We start from the raw sequence: 22,022 nt of genomic DNA, 5'->3' as shown, positions 1-22,022 counted from the left end.
AGAATTGAGAAGTAACACAACCTCGAGCTCTGGCACCACCATTCGTGGACTGCCCACCCCACTGTCCAGTGCTAATGCAATAGAATAAACGATTTAGCTGCGTCTACTGTCTGTGTTTGATTCCACAATAAGGTACAAAACTTAATATTACAGTATGTAACGGAGGTGTGATACAAAATAAAGTTGGATGGTACATTTCTTCAGCTATTATTTGTAAACTCTAAAACAAAAATCGATGTCGCTCATACAGCAGTTTCCTATATAACGTTATATTTACATAAACCCAATGCAGACAATACGGAGGAATTTACCGAGATGCGCATTTAGCAATGTTTTTTTCTAATTAAAGCCTTTCGAGCAGAAAAAATAATCGCCAACTGTTGGAAAATCAGGAGACTGGAATGGAATTTGTTTTTTTAACCCTTTCTTAGACTAGCTCAATGGCCTATATATGCTAATTGATTATGTTTATATGCCTCACGGCCCAAGTCCAAGGCCCTCTGAATGTACCTGACCGATAAACAACACTTGAATCTATTGGTGAGTGATCCCTCTAAAGGTAAGGCATAGCGGCCTAACCTCAGACTGAAAACGAAGCATGACGTCTTTAACGTATTGGCGGGAGTCAAATATCTGGGACATCAGGAGAACATATTCACCTTTGACCTACACCACTTCACCTCTGACCCCTCGGTACGACGGAAGAAAACAGCCCGAGCGCCGGATTTTACGTGAGGAGAAAAACGTCATAGGAAGCAGGTAAGACTGAACAGCGAGCATTCAAGTGTCTTGATATCGAGGGTAACAGTTGTAGGTTATTTCTGTGGAAGAAAACCGGAGAAATCTGATAATTTATTGGACATTTCTGGATATGACTATGGTAGAAATGAAGGGGGAGGGGGGCGGAACCGAACATACGTGCGACCCTCATGACCTCCGCACGTCGTGTAGGAGGCAACATGGCCGTTGTACTGCCCAGTGGTGTAACATTTTTAGTTGATTACCACGCTGATTATTGTTATATTTGCCTTCACGGAAGGGAAACATTGTTTTTGTTTTGCTTCGTCTCTTCTTCTTCTCTAAACAAATAAGTTCAATGACCTAGTCTCTACCGAACTCCGGATCGATGGAAAATCGTAGAAATGGAACAATAGAGGAGTAAGCCGGCCAGAAAACTATAGCCGGCTAGGGAACAGCACACGATCCACGGAGTTTGTCGGATGTCGCTATCTTGTTTGATGTCCACTAATCGATATCTAATATGTTCGAAGAGGCTAAATAAGTAACCCTTTTCTTGCTTTCTGACTCGTCTGTGACAGTCCAAGCGAGAGCGACGAGCCTGTCACATGTTACCTTCCTCTAAAAATAAGACTCGATAGATTACCGGCTTAGTATATATAAAAGTCCAAAAATACATGGAATGCTGAATAGTAGTAACAAACATGCCGGGGGTGCATGTGTTTCTGAATAATAAACAAGTACCATACACTTGACAGCCGCCGACTCTGGCTGATCGGCGGCCTAAATATGGCAGACACAGCAGTGCCAACACTGCCAAAACAACAAAAACAACAACCCACAAGATACTGCTGTTACGGATATGGAGGTCTAGAAAAACATGCAGGTGGCAAGCATGTATGCAAAGTGTGCGCGTGTATGCAAAGTGTAGCCACGAGGGCACACTACAGCCATGCCCACACACTGCAGGCACGCGCACACTCTGCAGCTACACGCACACTCTGCAGACACGCGCACACTCTGCAGCCACGCACACTCTGCAGCCATGCACACACTCTGCAGCCACGCACACACTCTGCAGTCACGCACACACTCTGCAGCCACGCGCACACTCTGCAGACACGCGCACACTCTGCAGACACGTGCACACTCTGCAGATACACGCACACTCTGCAGACACGCACACTCTGCAGACACGCACACATGCCACATGCAGACTCTGCAGACATGTGCACACTCTGCAGACACGTGCACACTCTGCAGACACGCACACACTCTGCAGACACGTGCACACTCTGCAGCTACACGCACACTCTGCAGTCACGTGCACACTCTGTAGACATGCACACACTCTGCAGAAACGCGGACACCTTGCAGACAAGTGCACACTCTGCAGCCACGCGCACACTCTGGAGACACGCGCACACTCTGCAGACATGCGCACACACTGCAGCCACGCACACACAATGCAGACACGGGTACACTCAGCAGACATGCGCACACTCTGCAGCCATGCGCACACACTGCAGACACGCGCACACACTGCAGACACGCGCACACTCTGCAGACACGCGCACACTCTGCAGACACGCGCACACTCTGCAGACACGCACACACTCTGCAGACACGCGCACACTCTGCAGACTCGTGCACACTCTGCAGCCACGCGCACACTCTGCAGCCATGTGCACACTGCAAACACGCGCACACTCTGCAGACATGCGCACACTCTCCAGCCACGCGCACCCTGCAGCTTTGAAAGTGTAGCGTTAAAAAGTATTGATAAATACAATTATGTAAAAACGCAGCAAACTTCAGCTCATACCAAATTTGTTTACGTATGCTAACGCCATGCCTTTCAGTTGGGTTTGTAAAAAAATGATGACAAACTTCCCGTATACTAGTAAATGTTTTATTTCTTGAAGAACGACCCACTTTTTATTCCTGTGTGAATTACCAGTGTTTTGTGCGCGTGTTTTGGTTAAGAAATGGAGCGTGAGTGAACGTAACATGGCCACACCAGTAAACAGTGCCGCATGTAGATGGAGGGGAGTGGAGGGTGGATTCGCATAATCAGAAAGTAGCGACGATGAAAATTTTGTGATCTACTAGTGGCCGTTTAAAACTGCTAAAATTAAGTTATCGTTATGAAATCAAGAATCGAGTAACTGCCATTCTTAAAGATGCGTTTTGTTGCCGAGCGCAGTTTGACATTTGCACCAAAAAAGGCACGCGTTTGCCGAACGCTGCGAGACGCGCCCCACGGGGCATTGATTGATTTCTGACTTAAATTAGTTACAGCGCTGAGCTACTTTCCTTGTAAAAATAATTGGTGGATTAATTTAATATCGTTAGAAGATACCGACATTCGACAGACTCTGTGGATCGCATGCTGTTCCCTAGCCGGCTATAGTTCTCTGGCCGGCTTACTCCTCTATGCGTTCCATTTCTACGATTTTTCAGCGATCCGGAGTCTGGTAGAGACTAATAGTTTTACCTGATCGCTCAAAGTTGCAGAAATGCAATTTTCCAGGCAATCTACATGCGTTTTCTCTTCTCTTCTTCTTGTACATGTTACTTTTACAATGTCCATGGGATTTAAATTCATTACAACAGAAGTCAGCTGGAGAAACTGAGAAAGTTTTACTCGCTCACATAAACGACTTTATTGTATTCATGTCATACTAGTATTTCTTAACAAATGGTATCTATACGCCAGATCTTAGATGTACGTTACATAATTTAACATATCCCTTTGCATTGGCGGAGTGAACAAATACAGTAATTGTAAGGGCTTACCGTGATTTTGTAATAACTTCCAAGCAAAATTCTTTTAAAGAACTTGGAATTGGACAATCTGTTTTAATGAAAAATGCCAAAATTGTTTTGGGATAAGTTGTAATACTATGTTATATAGCCCTCTCATGTCAGAATCCTATATTCTTTGTTATTTATGATCATTCGATTCCTTAATGAAGTTAATCCAAATTTATTTTTTCATTAGGCTGAACATGGAAAAGGACGGACATGGGTCTCCCACCGGAGTTGCTCTGAGCTGCTACAATGGGTCTCGCGCCGAGGTTTCTGGGATCAAAGGCGAGAACAAAACAAGCAGTGATGAAGACCAGACGGCAGCACAGAACGTCAACTTGAATAACACCGGTGAGAAACCTTACATGTGTGGGGAGTGTGGGTACAGGACAACTCAAAAGTCTGAATTATCTAGACATATGAGAACCCACACAGGTGAAAAACCCGACAAGTGTGGCCAGTGCGACTATTCGGCAGCACAGAAAATCATTTTGGACAACCATATAGCAGCTAAACACAGTGGTGAAAAACCCTACAAGTGTGACCAATGCGACTATTCTGCAGTACAGAAGGTCCATTTGGACAACCATATAGCAGCAAAACATAGTGGTGAGAAACCCTACATGTGTGGGGAGTGTGGGTTCAGGACAGCTCATAGGTCCTACATATCCGAACACATGAGAACCCATACTGGAGAAAAACCCTACAAGTGTGATCAGTGTGACTTTTCTGCAGCATGTAAACCCAATTTGGACACGCATGTAAAAGCAAAACATACTGGAGACAAACCCTACATGTGTGGGGAGTGTGGGTACAGGACAATTCATAAATATCAGTTGACCGAACATATGAGATCCCACACAGGGGAAAAACCCTACAAGTGTGACCAGTGTGACTATTCTGCTGCAAGGAAATCCACCTTAGCTAAACATAAAGCAAAGCACAGTGGTGACAAACCCTTCATGTGTGGGGAGTGTGGGTACAGGGCAACTCAGAAATATATATTGACCCAACACATGAGAACCCACACAGGTGAAAAGCCCTATAAGTGTGACCAGTGTGACTTTACAACAGTGCGGAAATCTTCATTAGATTATCACCTTATGATACACACCGGAGATAAACCCTACACGTGTGGAGAGTGTGGTTACAGGACGGCGCATAAGGCCCTCTTGTCCAAACACTTGAGAACTCACACAGAAGAGAAACCCTACAAGTGTGACCAGTGCGACTATTCTGCTGCACGGAAATCCCATTTGGACTCCCACGTGGCCAGGAAACACACGGATGAGAAACCTTACAAATGTAAGCAGTGTGACTATTCAGCAGCACTGAAAGCCGTTCTTGACTACCATATAATAGCGAAACACACTCATGATAAACCCTTTAAGTGTGATCAGTGTGACTATTCTGCGGCACGAAAAACCCAGCTTGACTTACACATGGCAGCAAAACACACTGGCGAGAAACCCTACATGTGTGAGAAGTGCGGGTACAAAACAACTCAAAAGTGCAACTTATCCCAACACATGCGAATCCATACAGGTGAAAAACCCTACAAGTGCAAACAGTGTGACTATTCTGCAGCAGGGAAATCCACCCTTGACTTCCACATCGCATCAAAACATAATGGTGAAAAACGCTTCAAGTGTGACCAGTGTGACTATTCTGCAGCACAGAAAGGTACTTTGGACAACCACATGGCATCAAACCACACTGGTGAGAAACCCTACATGTGTGGGGAGTGTGGGTACAGGACAACTCTAAAAACTTACTTGTCCCAACACATGAGAACCCACACAGGTGAAAAACCCTACAAGTGTGACCATTGTGACTATTCTGCAACACAGAGTAGTGCATTGGCCCGACATCTAGTAACTCACACAAGTGACAAACCATTTAAGTGTGGGGAGTGTGAGTATAGGACAGGTCACAAGGCTTATTTATCCAGACATAGGAGGATCCATACAGGTGAAAACCCCTACAAGTGTGAGCAGTGCGACTATTCCGCTGTAAGGAAAGGCACCCTTGACAAACATATAGCAGCAAAGCACACCGGTGAGAAACCCTACATGTGTTGGGAGTGTGGGTACCGGGCAGCTTACAAGTCCAGCTTATCCCTTCATATGAAAACTCATACAGGGCAAAAGCCATATAAGTGTGACCAGTGTGACTTTTCGTCAGCCCATAAGGCCAATTTGATCAGGCACATAGAAGCCAAACACACCGGTGACAAACCCTACATGTGTGGGGAGTGTGGGTACAGGACAGCTCAAAAGTTTAACTTGTCTAGACACATGAGAACCCATAAACTAGACTGACCAAAGATGTGTAACCAATGTGACAGCTATTAGATCGTCTTTTGAGGTAGCGAGACCATGGTAAAGTCCCATATATGCAAAACATAGTAGGTGGGTCATTTGCATATATGGGACTTTACCATGCTCCCGCTACCTCTTTTGACCATCATCCAACCATTTTTACCATCAAACTGGAGAAAACCAAGTGTGATCCGTGTCACTACTCTGCGATATGGAGCCATAAACACCTACACAGAAGAAAGCATTCCGACAGTAATTGAAATGTAAATATTAGCCATGTACAAATATATGCCATGAGTTGCAAAAATAAGTATCGGAAAACGTATACAAATTTAAGAAAATATTGCAAGTCAAAAGAACTTATGGAAGAACAAAAATGAAGAATCTTTTTAATAGAACGTTACGTTTGTATTTTATTTATTTATTTATTTTTGTTTTTAATACTGATGTGATAATGTGTAGAAACTTTTTGATGTTTGTATGTGGTGTTTAATGTTCTTATGTTTAGGTTTATGTAAGCCTAATGTTGTATTTGTAAACATTGGAAGTTGTGATGTTTTTGTGAGTTTGTTAGTGCTAAGATAGTGGTATATGCATATTTGATGCGTTTATATTTGCGATTTCTCGTCTTGTATTTTTATGTTACCTTCATAGAAGGGAACATGTCTGTTTTTGCTTTGTTTCTTCCTCTCCGCGCAAATAAGGTCAACGACCTGGACCAGACGGCTGTCACCATGGTAACCGGTAAAGTAGCAGGCACCATGTGGTGTTCGGTTACATAATGTAGCAATGTCAGATCTAGAGGGGCTCGGTTCACTACATTTAGAAATGTGTTCAAATAAGAATGAACAAAACAGTTGCCAGTGTTAGACTACAAGATGTGAAGGTAACATTCTGTATTTGCTTGCAAATATTACCTTTCTAGTTATATCCTGATTTTCTTGCAAATGGGAAGGTTTGAGTAATAGCAGGGCTCGAAATACCACCTGCATATGCAGGTTAGTGCAGGTAAAATTGGAGCTGTGCAGGTATTTCTGGTGTCAACCTGCACCTAACCTGCACTGGTCCATATACTGGGTTTTATACATTAATGTCCTGTCATGAAGGAGTACATGAATTGTTATTAGCTGCATTGACTTTTACCACCTATAAAGTATTAAAGAAAAATAGCAATGGTACCTGAACAATTTTAGTATGATCCATACTTCCTAAATTGTGAGTGGTGCAGGTAAAATTTGTCTGGTGCAGGTAATCTTCAATGCTACCTGCACCAGTGCAGGTATGCAGGAAAAAGTATTTCGAGCCCTGAATAGCAATGTAAATGTTTGATGTGTAAAAACCCTGCACAGAAACCCTGATGACTCCCCTGCACAGAAGTCCTAGGGAAAAAAACCCTAGCACAAAAAATCAAGAGGGAGGGGGGGGTAAAACACCCCAGTAAAAAAGTCATACGGAGTGGACCCTGCAACAATGTGTAAATGTGTTATATTGCATAGTTGTTTTTTTTTATTGGTCCAATATAATTTTAGCAATTATATTGGACATGCCTAGAGGTCTGAGTAAAGGTAGGCTAGTGTGTAAAATGGTAAGGAAATGATAGTGTTAATATACTATAAGGATTGTTTTTAGTTGTGTATATTTAGTCGTATTATCTATGGTGAAAAAAAAGTCAGTGATTATCTTTGAATGTTCTGTAACTTGTGAATAAATGTAGGGAAAAAAGAAGAATCTTTTGTATATTCTGTGTTCAGTCCTTCATCCAACCTTCTTGACCCCACAATAAACGCAACTTTTTTGTCAACTTTTTTTTATTCGCACGCACGCATCAGTGTTTGGATTCCCAAAGAATGTCATATTATCAAATCAACACAACCTAACTTACAATTACATGTACTTCTCAAAGTATGATCACGTTATTACTTCTCTCCGCGCGTATTTCTCTACGGCGGAGTTGGTAAAGCAGGCTGTGTACAGTACAGTACTTGTAGCTGGTTGTGTGCGGTACAGTACTTGTAGCTGGTTGTGTGCGGTACAGTACTTGTAGCTGGTTGTGTGCGGTACAGTACTTGTAGCTGGTTTTGTGCGGTACAGTAGTACTTGTAGCTGGTTGTGTGCGGTACAGTACTTGTAGCTGGTTGTGTGCGGTACAGTACTTGTAGCTGCTGGTTGTGTGCGGTACAGTACTTGTAGCTGGTTGTGTGCGGTACAGTACTTGTAGCTGGTTGAGTGCGGTACAGTACTTGTAGCTGGTTGTGTGCGGTACAGTACTTGTAGCTGGTTGTGTGCAGTACAGTACTTGTAGCTGGTTGTGTGCGGTGCAGTACTTGTAGTTGGTTGTGTGCGGTACAGTACATATAGCTGGTTGTGTGCGGTACAGTACTTGTAGCTGGTTGTGTGGAGTACAGTACTTGTAGCTGGTTGTGGTACAGTACTTGTAGCTGGTTGTGTGCAGTACAGTACTTGTAGCTGGTTGTGTGCGGTACAGTACTTGTAGCTGGTTGTGTGCGGTACAGTACTTATAGCTGGTTGTGTACGGTACAGTACTTGTAGCTGGTTGAGTGCGGTACAGTTCTTGTATCTGGTTGAGTGTGGTACAGTACTTGTAGCTGGTTGTGTGCGGTACAGTACTTGTAGCTGGTTGTGTATGGTACAGTACTTGTAGCTGGTTGTGTGAGTACAGTACTTGCTGCTGGTTGTGTGCGGTACAGTACTTGTAGCTGGTTGTGTACGGTACAGTACTTGTAGCTGGTTGTGTGCGGTACAGTACTTGTAGCTGGTTGTGTGCGGTACAGTACTTGTAGCTGGTTGTGTACGGTACAGTACTTGTAGCTGGTTGTGTACGGTACAGTACATGTAGCTGGCTGTGTGCGGTACAGTACTTGTAGCTGGTTGTGTGGGGTACAGTACTTGTAGCTGGTTGTGTGTGGTGCAGTACTTGTAGCTGGTTGTGTGGGGTACAGTACTTGTAGCTGGTTGTGTGCGGTGCAGTACTTGTAGCTGGTTGTGTGCGGCCCATAATGACTACTAACAACTAGCCTCGGTGGGTTTCCTTTTCGCGTTCTGTCATAGTCAAGGTTTTCGTGCTACAGAATAGTCGAACTGGTCATCAAACATACAGAGCCTGGAATCCTGCTGTTAGTTTTTCAATGATGGCTGCAATATGGTGACACTGACATACTTCTAGGGTTTTTCATTTGTATGCATTCTCATATGTCGGGATAGATTAGGCATTTCAGTGGCCCTGTACCCACATTCCCCACACATGTAGGGCTTGTCATCAGTGTGGTTTGCTAGATGTTGGTCTATACTGGATTTCTGTGTTGTAGAATAGTCACACTGGTCACACTTGTATGGTTTTTCATCTGACTGGGGTTTCAAATGTTGGTATATTGTAGACCTTTGAGCTGCCCTGTACCCTCGCTCCCCATACATGTAGGGTTTGTCTTGAGTGTGGTTTGCTAGATGTTGGTCCAAACTGGATTTCCGTGCTGCAGTATAGGCACACTGGTCACACTTGTAGGGTTTTTCGCCTGTATGAGTTCTCATATGTCGGGATAAGTTGTGTATCTCTGTTGTCCTGTATCCGCACTCTCCACACATGTGAGGTTCGTTGCCACTGTGTTTTGCTAGATGCATGTCTAAACTGGACTTTCGTGCGGCGGAATAGTCACACTGGTTGCACTTGTACGGTCTATCTCCTGCATGGATTCTCACGTGTTTGGACAAGTCAGTTATTTGCGTTGCTCTGTATCCACAATCCGCACACATGTAGGGTTTTTGACAATGCTTTGCTGTCATGTGGTAGTCAATGTTGTGTTTCTCTGCAGTAGAATTAAGGCCCGTGTAGGGTTTTTCAGCTGCGTGTGTTTTTATATGCAAGGTTAAGTCAGACGACTTATCCGCACAGTATCCACATTCCCCGCACATGTAGGGTTTCTCGCTATGTTTAGCTTGATGGCCCTCTAAAGCTGACTTCGGTGCTTTATAGTCGTAGGACTTTTCTTCAGCATGGGTTGTTGTGTGTAGAAATAGGTGGGATATGTGAGTTGTTCGGTACCCGCACTCCCCACACGTATACGGGCCCTTGCCAGTGTGCTTAGATTGATGCTGTTCCAACGCGGATTTCCGAGTAAAAATGTAGTCACACTAGTCACATCTGAAAGTCGTTTCTGCCTCGTGGGTTCTCATGTGTGCGGATAAGTCTGAACTCTTAGATGCCACACAGCATTTCTCATCGGCTATATCTAAGTCTTGTGCTGCCGTCTGGTCTTCAGCATTGCTTGTTTTGCTGTTGCTGTCGACCTGGGAAACCTCGGTGTGAGATCCATCACCTAAGTCCTGAGAAACTCCGGTGGGAGACTCATGTCCTGTTGTTGCCATCTTGCCTATCGAGAAAAAGAATTGATACTAACAGTTACTGATAGTGAAATATACAGTTACTGATAGTGAAATATACAGTTACTGATAGTGAAATATACAGTTACTGATAGTGAAATATACAGTTACTGATAGTGAAATATACAGTTACTAATAGTGAAATATACAGTTACTGATAGTGAAATATACAGCTACTGATAGTGAAATATACAGTTACTGATAGTGAAATATACAGTGAGTTTCTGATAGTGAAATATACAGTTACTGATAGTGAAATATACAGTTACTGCATGATAGTGAAATATACAGTTACTGATAGTGAAATATACAGTTACTGATAGTGAAATATACAGTTACTGATAGTGAAATATACAGTGAGTTACTGATAGTGAAATATACAGTTACTGATAGTGAAATATACAGTTACTGATAGTGAAATATACAGTTACTGATAGTGAATTTAAGAAAATAAAATTTAAGAAGAACTACAGCAAAGTAATTCGTGCCACTTACAAAGTGTACTGCTTAACTGTGTCACAGAGACAGATATAAAATATAATTCAATGCGTCTCTTATGTATACAGCTTGTACAAAAATGCAGTCACATCAAATACGACCATGTAAAATTATCACAAACCATCTGCCTAACGTTACCAAGCCCAGAACAATTATGCTCTAACTCTAAGGAAACGTCTTGCACTTGGAATACTATGAAACTGTAAGCCTATTAGATAATTTTAGCATTCACATTGTGTATCAATATCCAGTTCCGTCTTAAATAAAGCTTTGCCAGACGTATGACGTACGTGCAGTTTCAATGGGTCGCTTGTTTCGCCCCCCTCCCCCTTCATTTCCATCATATTCGCATCCGAAAAGGGCCATAAAATAACACCTTACTATGATTTTCCTTCACAGATATAACCACAACCTCTTACACTCGATATCAAAATACTTAGCTGACCCCCACTAAGTCTTACCTGCTTCCTTTGATGTGTTTTTCACCTTGAGTATACCGGCACTCGGGTTCATTTGGTTTCCGTCGTATTTAAGGGTCAGAGGTCAATGCCATGCAAATTGTATACCTGATTATCCATGTAAAACATTTGATTTCGGGAAGTAGGTTAGCCTTCTTTGCAGTTTGTCAAAGTTTTGGACTTACAACAACCGATAGACACATACCCACTACATTCTACTCGTATGTAAGGTTTCTTGCTGGTGTGTTTTAGGGTCTCATTGATGTATTACTCCGCGAGAGAACTTGAGAGATCCGAGCCAAAAATGAACGGCTGCACGGACGCATGTTTTTAGCGGTGAGAAATTCCCTTTTAGCCAGCGGAACTGATCTCAAAAGTTAGATTGGTGAAAGCTTATTTGTAACTGAAGAAATTAGCAGGTAAAGTTTTGCAGCCGCGCGCTAGGTCGGAGGTACACAGTCGTGGGTTCCTACGTATAGTTTACATTGGCAATTTTTTCCCACGATATAGGGTAAATGTGCTCGACATAGAATGAAAAATCTGCTGAAATTTCACGCAGCTTCATTATGAACGCGCCCATTTAAACCACGAATTATAACATAGAAGTCTATGGAAAGAAGAAACTCATCAATGAGACCTTAGTTGTGAATGTCTTAGATCTTACAGTACAAGTAGATAGCCAAGAAAATATCTCCTATAGTCATAACGTTACCTCATGTCTCCCCCCGGAGCCTCAGTGTGCCTGAGCTGCACAACCATTCATGTTGGCGGGAACTCTGCCTCTGGCATACAAAAAAAACAAGAGTTCGGAGACCTCATACCTCCATGAGATATTTTGAACCTTTGTAGATTGATTGTTTCATCTTGTGGCGCGCGCACACACACACACATACGTGTAACGTTACACAGGTGCATAACGCGCACACAGATACGCGTACACACGCGTTCGTCCACACAATAAACACACCGGCGCACACACGTATACACATGCGTGCTTACATGAGAATGAGAATGACACATTCTGTAAAACATTTCAGCCCTCTAGGCTGAATTATTGCGTAATACATTACAAGTATTGTGTAATACATGCGCACACACACACACATACAGACAACAGCAGTAACCCATGAAACGCAGTAATAACAGACGCTAAGTTTGTGCGTTATGTTTTAATATAAAACTCACGCTTTTTAACATTTCAGTTCCTTGATAACATGTTCAAGAACGGTAAGCATTAATGCATAAAACCAGACAAACCCTGCAGGCACATACAGTGCACCGTGTGCTCGTTGTTGTTAACACAGTTTCGCCGCCTTCATCATGTATGGGATCTAGGGTGTCTGTGACTTACAATATTGCTGCTGCAACAGCTATGAAATGACATTGTATATATCACACACTGTATCTGAATATGATAATAACACATGCTCCTGTAATAATTACACACGGTCTAACAGAAATTCCTAATGATGCATAAGTCGACAGATATGAAGAAACAGTAGTTTATACATGTAACAGCTGGATGTTTTCTGTTGGGCTTTGTCAGCAGACCAAGCCATATGTAATAGCCACCGACTGGTTAGGCAGCCCTGACTGTACATGTATTCCTTCTAAGATGAACCAGTACATAGAATGTAAGTAAAGCTGTGACAGTTTGGCTCCGGGGTTGTGTTGGTGTGTTTACACAACGGATCGATACTTACAATAGATGTCTATTTGTGAAGTGGCAGAAGATATGAATGGAACAAGAGTTTACAGATGGAATATCCAGGATTGTAGCACATATTCACAAGAATGTCACTCTTTTTTTTGGTTCTTATCTATGTTTGGGGTCATCCCCAGGACACACTGAGAACGCCTTAAGGCGGCATGCTCTTCATATGTAGATCAATAAATAGATGAATAAATAAGTTAAAATTTTAAAGTACTCAAAGTAGAATTTTTGTTTTGCGGCAAGACCAAAAAAGCAAAATCTTTAATGTAAACAGTTATTGACATTTTAGCACATTATTCCAAATTTATGACACTTATAAACGCCACATATACAATTCACACTGTGGTTCCCCCATTTTTGCTGGTACCAATAAATAAACCCTAGTAGAATGTAATCACACTGTAAGCTTTTCTATGAGTTTGTTTGATCTGTTGTTCTCACGGTTTTATTACCTGACTATTGTTATCCAATCCATTTGAGATACCATTTAAAGAAATGGTCATAAAATTGACTTCAAGCATTTTCTAAATCTTCTTAATATTACATTGAGTACCTTTAAGAAACATACAACATATTCTCTCACCCATAATCCCTATAGGCCTTGCACACATTCATATCATTTCTCATTTTCAACTCTAATCCTTTGTTAACAATTGGGCAGCTCTGGCAAGCCACGTACAGAGTGCCGAAGTCAATGGTCACAATCGGGGCCACATCCTCTCTCGGAACTTTTCACAATTCATAATTACCAAGACTCTATTTCTTTCATTCGGGTGGACACATTTTGTGAAGTTTCCCCTCTGTTAAAGTCCTGTTTGAAAGTCAAATATCAATCAAGTAACTATGAAAGATCCCGGGGTACTCCTCAGAAAAAAACACCCCTGTGGTTTCAAAACAGAACAGGGGGCCCAAATCACTACACAGGGGTCTAAATGACAGCATAGGGGGCCCCAAATCACAGCACTGGAGGTCCAAATCACAGGACAGGGGCCGAAATCACAGCATAGGGGCCGAAATCATAGCATAGGGAGTCCAAATGACAGCATGGGGGTGGGTGTCAAAATCGCAGCATAGTGGGTCCAAATCTCAGCATAGGGGGGGGGGGGGTCAAATTTATGGCATAGGGGCCCCTATGCTCAGACTATGCTGAGAAAACTGGAACCCTCTCTTTACTTGCCCAGATACATGGTCATGGGCACGGCCACGGCAAGGCTGATGACGTACAGGACAAGGCAAAGCCTGTCCAGGACCTGGGTCAGCAGGGTGTAATCGGACACCTGCTGCTCGTTCTTCATCACCTGCTCCTCAGCCATGCGGATCAGGTTACGCAGGCAAGAGGTCTGTTCCTCCAGGGCTGCCTCCAGGCGGGTGGGCTGGCGGGTTGTCTCGGAGACAGCGGCGGGGGTCTCCACGTCGGTCACCACCACGTCATCGGCAGGGGCCACGCGGTTGGCCCGCTTAGGCCAGGCCAGCTCCCCGCCGGTCAGGCCAGCCTCTCCATCCCCGCTCGCAGCCTCCTTCTCTGTGAGGTCTCCGAGCAGCAGGAACCTGAACAAACATCAACAAAAAGTATTAGCCGATAGAATATGAATTCTAAGAAGTTAAACTGCCCCCAAAGATGGTCGCTTCGTCCTGGGCACAAAATCAAGGGTAAAAAACAATTCATAACTAAAAGTAACCTCCTGGAAACAAATCTAGGCAACCAAGGAAACAAGCCGTGATGTGGAGGCCTTGGTATGTGTTTTGCTTTTTAGTGTAACCCCAAAACATTGTTTTAAGTAGTACGTACTTTGCCATGTAGTGGAGAAAGAAAGTCTTCGCCATCGGAGACAGACTCCCCTCCTTGTCGTGGAGGCTGATGATGTACAAGGTGAAGAGGAGGAAAAGTCCCATCAGCGCCATGCACACGACGATCAGCGAGGCTGTAACATCACACGTGGGAAACAGTTACCGGGATGTTCCGTGCCATCTTAATGGGATTGGTCATAGGAAAATGGGGTTCTTAAATCACAACTTAAGTAGCATGTCTCATACTCTTCCCAGATACTCATAAAGGTAGCTGAGGAGTTACCGAAAGATCGGCCAGGTAAATTCCAGTTGTGATTCAAGAGCCTAATTTTCCAGTTTCCAGAATACTAAATGACTCGAATCAAAAGTTAAACTTTCTGTCCTCACCAAAAAATGGCAGCGCTCCTTTCACAGGAAGTACATCTGTGACAAACACGAGAGACACGACCATGGAGAGCTGGATGGTCACCCCGAAGGAGATCCGGTCTCCCTTGTCTATGGGCATGATGAAGGTGATGATCATCAGCACCGCCAGGATGACGCAGGGGACAACAGTCGTGGCGATGTGGAACAGCGGAACCCTCTGCAGATGAACAGCGAAGCACGCCTCCTTGCCGTCTTTAGCGAAGATCTTGTCCTTCCGAATCCATTCGCCCTCGTCTTGTGGGGGAGACCAGACGTCGCAGGAAGTGCCACTTCCAATTCCGCATTCTGTGTCCAATAAATGGTTTTAAATACATAACATAAGAATCCAATTTTCTTCTTTCCAATTTATGAGAAAGACACATTACCAAAAATTGACCAATGAAAACCCCGCGTAGTAAGAATCCTGATGACCGCAATGTATTATATTTGACTGACTTCATTAACGCGCCTTATTCTGCTTTTCGCATACTTAAAGCATTTGTAAAGATTGCGTTGATCTTTACCCTTTACTTTAAGGTATTCGCATATGCTTAAATGTCAGACTTCGTGCTATACCTGTGTTAACTATTGAGGTTAAGAAATGAAAAAAGGCAGATAACATTCATAGATATCCTTTTTTGTACATGCATCATTTCAGCATTTCCGCAATAATATAAAGTCCCGGGTTCTTTATTGAACTGCCCTCGTAATACTACACTGATTGACTTGATCTCATTACATCAGATATCTGCAAAACTTACCGATGGTTTGCTCGACCGCAGAGAACACAGAGAAACAGATGTGGCATTCCATGGTGTCGGAAGGGAAGAAGAACGGGTCTGCATCACAGACGGTGCTGGTCAGAGTCTCCACCCTCCATGTTACCGTACCATCGGTGCTGATCAGGATCGGTACGTCCTTCGGCAGACCTTGGTAAAAAGGATCGGCACTGTGGAGAAATCAACAAAGTGTCGTCATTTTTGTTTGACTAGTCATTATGGGTTTTTTTTCAACAACCACAGACCGTTTCTTCGTGCCTAAGACGGATGGAAGGATGCCTACATGAACTGCTCATTTTGTTGTGCTGTACTGAAGTTAGAATCCTGCAATATCTGGTCTGAGAAAAGTTTAAAGATTCTGTTTACTAGTAAAATTTAAAAAAATTGTATGTCTGAAAAGAAGTTTGCCACACGTATAAGAATTCAGTGCCTTTTTACCTGAATTGGGTTGTTAATTTTATTCATTACTGAATCTCTGTTGGGATCTGCCTTCAAAAGCCCATTATTTATCTACAATCTACCAGAATTCTTGATGAAGTTAAACAGCAATTTCCAATACAAACATTGGACTTACCCAAATTTTCAACTGATCAACTCCAGTCTTTGTCACGGAATTGACAAATATGGATTGGTCTTGTTTTTGTGTTGGAAATTGCAGTTTAACTTTATTAAGAACCAACAGGCTTTTGACCAGTCCTCTGATCCTTATCAAGGTGAAATGACCCAAAGCCTACGTCACACATCTAGACCGAAAGTGTGACGTCAGCAAAGGGTCAAAGGTGCTTGGCAACTTGAGGAGGACCAGATTTGTGTACAGTCTTAAAGTATAGTAACGATTTCCATCACAATGAACTTTCATTAGAAGATAAATGCTTATGTCCGGAAATGAATATGTATTTCTGCAAAATCAGATTTGACAATTCTAATCACATTTAAGAAGAGATAACATACTTCATCTTCAGAGTAAATGCTGGGGTCCAGATGCTGCTGCCCGGCACGGTGAGATTCTGGATGTTCCCGTAGTACTCTGGCTCCCACTTCAGCCGGCTGTCCTGCCAGGTCTGACAGAAAACAAAATATAATTCAGATTTATAAGAATAGAAAAGACCTTAAACCTTTTAATGACGAAATGACATGAATGGAATATTTTCTGAAGTGCCTGTAGTTTACATGATTGGGTCAACTTACGAAGTCGATGGCAACAGAGGCAATCAGCAGCTCTTTCTTCTCGTCCTGAAATAAAAAAAGATCGCAATGATTAGGTGCGTTTTGTTACAACCTTGGGTTGTCTATTTGCTGTACAAAAATTTGTTCTAACGGTGGGAATTGAGTCCAGCGACAGAAATAAACACAAGTTGGTACTGTAAACAACAAAATGGAAAATTAGGACTAATACTACCAGTGAAAGACCAACAAAGATTTCAAGCGTGTTATTGGTGCTAAAACTTACCAAGTCGACGATCTGTCCCGCAGAGCCATTGAAACGAATGACGGACCGAGAGCGCTTCGACGTTTCAGTCCTAGTTTCAGTTTCAGTCATAGTGTCAGTCTTAGTTTCAGTTTCAGTCATAGTGCCAGTCTTAGTTTCAATTTCCGTCATAGTGTCAGTTTTAGTTTCAGTGAAAGTGGACCGTCGGACAGTTTTAGATTCAGTTTCAGTCAAAGTGTCAGTCTTAGTTTTAGTTTCAGTCTCAGTCTTACTGCCAGGCCCAGTCTCAGCCCAAGGCGCCTGGTTTGTGTTGTACACATCGAGTATCTCCTTTTCCAGCATACGCTTGATATCCACTAAGGAAGGGAAAAGTACATGTCCATCGTTAGGATAACTTATACCAACAGAAGGTACTGTAGAATTGCAGAATGATCATGATCTATATCCATATTTTGTTTCGCAACAAGACTACAAGTTAAGGTTTTACCAGGTTTCTGATACTGTCTAGATTACATTCATTAAATTTCTATTCTATACTCCCAAATAGTCTGCAGCAATCACCTGAGCAGCTGGGCTTGTCATACTGCCAGAGGCCTCCATCAGTGCACCTCACGTCGGTGGGAGCCCCAGGCTTTAGCGAGTACCCCACGTTGCAGGTGTACGCGACCCTATCCCCCACGTTGTAGTACCTTTTGAGAGGGGTTCTGTGGCCGTAGTTTGGAGGACCCAGGTCCTCGCAGAGAAAGAGCTCTGTGGGTTATAGTAATACATCAGAAAAGGCAATAGTATATTAAATACATTACTTCTCGATTTTAAAAAACGGAACCAAAAGTATGGAAAAGACTCTGAGAGGTAAGTCTGTAGCTATCGTACACAATTTTTCGGTTAAATGTTGCCTGATTTTAAATTTCTTCAAAGGCCTTTAAGTTTTAACGTCTTTTTAAGTTTTAAAGTCAAGTCTGACAAGCAAGGAAATGAATTGGGGAGGCCTAAGAAACTTGACAAGGTTCAGATGATGTCTCCTATCTTGACAAGACAACTTACTGCACTGAATGACGTCACAGTCCTCCTGGCTGCCATCTTCCGTCATGCAAAATGGCTGCCCGAGTCCAGTCGGGTTGCGGCAGTAGTTGTTCTCCAGGTTAGCCCAGGGGTACTTGGTCGGGTAGAAACCAGCCTGCGCAGCGGACCACTTCACACAATCTGCCCCGGATGTACTTTTACTCCATGTACCACGGTAGTTCATGCCGCTGCCATGGTAGCAAACTGGGAATGAGAAAAGGACAAATATCAATTGTATAAATGTTCAAAATGATGCATTCCTGAATGTGTGTCGTGAAATGAAAGTTTCTTTCTGCTCTGCGGAGTGATCATACAGGAAATGGCAATATCTGAGGGACTGAGTGACAATATCGAACAATGTCAGTGAGTCCTTACTTTGGTTGTACTTCTTGTCTGGCTCCGGGTTCCAACAGGCGTGTGGTGGTGACGGAAACAGGTCACAGGTAGGGAACCGGTTCTTCGTCCGGTCATCAGCCATGTGGAGAACTTCCTCACACCACGAGCGGCACGGCAGCAGTTGTGTCCTACAAAACAGAGACACCCTTACATTGTGAGGCTTGTCACCACCCCCAACAATTACTACAAAACAGGCAGGTTTAGAAATACCCTGAGATTGTGAGGCTTGTCACCACCCCTAGCAATATAAGAAATCCAAAATAGATTTTTTTAAATACATACAATTTCAGCGCAAACATTTTCATTGCAATGTTGAGTATGGAGTGGTCGTCGTTCACTATTCAATCTTAGAAAAATCCAATGAATGACATGGTATGGAAATTGTCAAAAGCATTCATTTGCCACTATTTCCAGCGAGACGCTTCATGCTACTCACATGCACGAGGCCGTGTTGTCTCCATGTGGAGACGAAGTGCAGGAAGTGTTGTTCTCTTCGGAGACAGCACATTGCGGGAAGATGACCGTAGATGCAAATTCCCGGAACTCAGGATGTCGGTTCTCTGCGTTGCTGGTCGAACTGTCGAGCAGCTCCACGACAGAGGAATTCTGTATCTCCTCAAACGTCGCCTGGCCCAGCTGATTCGGCAGCATCGCAAGTCTGCCGCCGAGGTTCAGATCCACAGGAGGTGGCAGGCACACTGAAAATTATAACAATAAATAAATCGCTTTGAACATCTACATACCAATATTATAAGTACTAACAGGGGGCACTTATAACAATACGGAAGTAATCATTGATTTGGAAATCTACCAAACATGCAAAAATATCCTTATAGAAAATGAGCAAGAAAAATAATCTTTTATTATCGAATTGTTCCCACAAAACCGACTGACCATTGCCTGCAGCAACTATCTCTTACCATTTTGATGTTTTATTTTAGATAGCTGCTCTTAATTTTTTTCAATTTTAATAACCACAGATAAATTCTAAAAGCCACTAGAGGTTAAAAGTTACAAAACAAACGAGAGCAGGAAGGAAATGATGAACATCGGTAATCTCCAACCAGATCCACGGTGCGTAATGCATAGTATAACTTCCCGTGCCGGTTTGACCTCCTTAGCCGGCTATACTCCCTGGCCAGCTTTGATACTATATTATGGCACCGTAGGATCTGCTTGGAGATTAGAACATCGGGTCCTTTGAATAGGATTTCTCGCAGAGAATAACCATTCTAAGTACATGTGTTGATCTAGGGACCAAGTTAACTTTACCACAGCAACTTTTTCTTACCATTCTGATGTTTTATTTTTTTTCACTTTTAATTACCACGACAGAACAGTTCTAAAAACCACTAGAGAGAGGTTAAAGATTCAAAACAAACGAGAGCAGGAAGGAAATGATGATCATCGGGTCCTTTGGATAGGATTTCTCTCAGAAAATAACCATTTTACGTACATGTGCAGATCTATAAGAACCATGTTAACTTACCACAACCTTCCTCGTCACTCCCGTCTGTACAGTCCGCCAGCCCGTCGCACCGCTGCCACGCCAGGACGCAGGACTGTCCGTGTGCGCACTGGTGGTACCCCAGGGGGCAGTCGATTGCTTTGGTAGAAATAGTGTTAGTCCTTCAATCCGTTATGATCAAGGTCTGAGAATATCTTAAAACTGAAATAAAACTGAAATGCAGGAGGTAGTAGAAGTAGAGCCATACGGTGTATTACAGCACCGTTGGGGTTATACCGCCCCTTACTGGGAGGCATACCCTTTCTTCTAGCATGAGGACACACTTATATTTTCAACGTCAAACTTTGATTTTGTGCATAATGGTTGCAAATCTGTGGATACGTTTATCCTTCATCAGAATACAAACTGTTTATTTGCGCAGTTTTTGGCCCACCCAAAAAAGGCTAGGTTTTGCATTTTTTAGGGTCGGTCGGGAAACAAGAAACACAGCATTTTTTCCCGTAGGCCTAACTAAGCACGTGGACACACCATCATTCAGCTGGCAGATGAAGTTGTGTGGAGTCGAGCAGGGCGCGTCGTTCCAGCCGGAACGGAAGTGGTTGGCGCAGACTTCTCCGTCCCCTTCATTGTCGGGTTCCCCCGGCTGCCATCCCCCATTCGGCCAGTCCGCGGCTGTGTTGTACGGAGTCCCGTCTTCCCACATCCACCCTCCCTCGCCACTTGGATCGCTCAGGCCGAACCAGAAAGGGGAGCTGGGATCCACGGTGTCCTTCAGGTCCCTCAAGAAGTTGTCCGCGTCTTCGTCCTTCGGCATGGCCAGAAACCCCCTGTCCGCTGCACACACCTGCCTGGCCTGGTTGTAGGTTTTGCCTTGGTTGTACGCCTTGAAGCACGAACCCCCATGGGCAGAGTAGCCAGGAGGACAGCCTGCAAATAAACATGTTCTAATCAAGCCAGTTTACAACTACAAGTGCAAATTGTACCAACATGTACCTGCCCTAGAGTAATGATTTACCTTGATATGGAGAAATACACTCCGAAACAACACTGTACTCCATAAACAAATACATGTATAAGTCAAGACAAGTTAAACTCACTAACGGACATTTCAACAAAGATTTCTTCCGACTCATTTCTTGTAATCTATGTAACCTGAAAGTTTGCCTGTATATTCATGTTTACCTCTCTGGCTTATATGAATAATTCCATCTTTGAACTGTAAAAAATTGTTTTGACTAAAAGGTAGAGCAAGGTGTGAGAATTGAGTCCAGCGATTACCAGTAAAAGGTGTGGTGGCCGGTGTCGTGGGTTCGGTGCTGGACCCGACAGTCATGGGTTTGGTGCTGGGCACGACAGTCGTAGGTTTGGTGCTGGGTACGACAGTCGTAGGTTTTGTGCTGGGCACGACAGTCGTGGGTTTGGTGTTGGATACGACAGTCGTGGGTTTGGTGCTGGATACGACAGTCGTGATTTTGGTGCTGGGCACGACAGTCGTGGGTTTTGTGCTGGGCACGACAGTCGTGGGTTCTACGCTGGGCACGACAGTCGTGGGTTTTGTGCTGGGCACGACAGTCGTTGGTTTGGTGCTGGATACGACAGTCGTGGGTTTGGTGCTAGATACGACAGTCGTGGGTTTGGTGCTCGATACGACAGTCGTGGGTTTGGTGCTAGATACGACAGTCGTGGGTTTGGTGCTGGGCACGACAGTCGTGGGTTTGGTGCTGGATACGACAGTCGTGGGTTTGTGCTTTGTCGACTAC

At 43.5% G+C, this 22,022-nt stretch overlaps 5 protein-coding genes across 5 annotated transcripts; 1 reads left to right on the top strand and 4 right to left on the bottom strand.

Annotated features, from left to right (window-relative positions):
* The first annotated feature begins 598 nt into the window (after positions 1-598).
* LOC118403051 (zinc finger protein 708-like) lies at positions 599-7,253 on the top strand. The gene is made up of 9 exons (XM_035801487.1): positions 599-759; positions 3,743-3,900; positions 3,985-4,158; positions 4,285-4,356; positions 4,624-4,765; positions 4,826-5,028; positions 5,137-5,284; positions 5,507-5,728; positions 7,220-7,253. Exons 1-9 carry the CDS (start codon positions 599-601, stop codon positions 7,251-7,253), a joined length of 1,314 nt encoding a protein of 437 aa, XP_035657380.1.
* Positions 7,254-9,050: 1,797 nt separating this feature from the next.
* On the bottom strand, positions 9,051-9,797 carry LOC118403050 (zinc finger protein 436-like). Its single transcript, XM_035801486.1, has 2 exons — positions 9,485-9,797; positions 9,051-9,358 (listed from the first exon to the last, which is right to left on the bottom strand). The coding sequence occupies exons 1-2, from the start codon at positions 9,795-9,797 to the stop codon at positions 9,051-9,053; spliced, it is 621 nt and encodes a 206-aa protein (XP_035657379.1).
* Positions 9,798-14,074: 4,277 nt separating this feature from the next.
* Positions 14,075-14,852, bottom strand: LOC118403782. The gene is made up of 2 exons (XM_035802583.1): positions 14,725-14,852; positions 14,075-14,483 (listed from the first exon to the last, which is right to left on the bottom strand). The coding sequence occupies exons 1-2, from the start codon at positions 14,835-14,837 to the stop codon at positions 14,105-14,107; spliced, it is 492 nt and encodes a 163-aa protein (XP_035658476.1). The 5' UTR covers positions 14,838-14,852; the 3' UTR covers positions 14,075-14,104.
* Positions 14,853-15,084: 232 nt separating this feature from the next.
* On the bottom strand, positions 15,085-16,863 carry LOC118403048 (neuronal acetylcholine receptor subunit alpha-9-II-like). The gene is made up of 3 exons (XM_035801485.1): positions 16,859-16,863; positions 15,890-16,077; positions 15,085-15,434 (listed from the first exon to the last, which is right to left on the bottom strand). Exons 1-3 carry the CDS (start codon positions 16,861-16,863, stop codon positions 15,085-15,087), a joined length of 543 nt encoding a protein of 180 aa, XP_035657378.1.
* Positions 16,864-17,862: 999 nt separating this feature from the next.
* Positions 17,863-19,479, bottom strand: LOC118403047 (plasminogen-like). The gene is made up of 4 exons (XM_035801484.1): positions 19,231-19,479; positions 18,774-18,922; positions 18,381-18,602; positions 17,863-18,086 (listed from the first exon to the last, which is right to left on the bottom strand). The coding sequence occupies exons 1-4, from the start codon at positions 19,443-19,445 to the stop codon at positions 17,863-17,865; spliced, it is 810 nt and encodes a 269-aa protein (XP_035657377.1). The 5' UTR covers positions 19,446-19,479.
* Between the last annotated feature and the right edge of the window lie 2,543 nt (positions 19,480-22,022).

This window comes from Branchiostoma floridae, chromosome 16, assembly GCF_000003815.2.
Source record: "Branchiostoma floridae strain S238N-H82 chromosome 16, Bfl_VNyyK, whole genome shotgun sequence".
Classification (NCBI taxonomy): domain Eukaryota; kingdom Metazoa; phylum Chordata; class Leptocardii; order Amphioxiformes; family Branchiostomatidae; genus Branchiostoma; species Branchiostoma floridae.
This window is presented reverse-complemented; position numbering and strand designations above follow the sequence as displayed.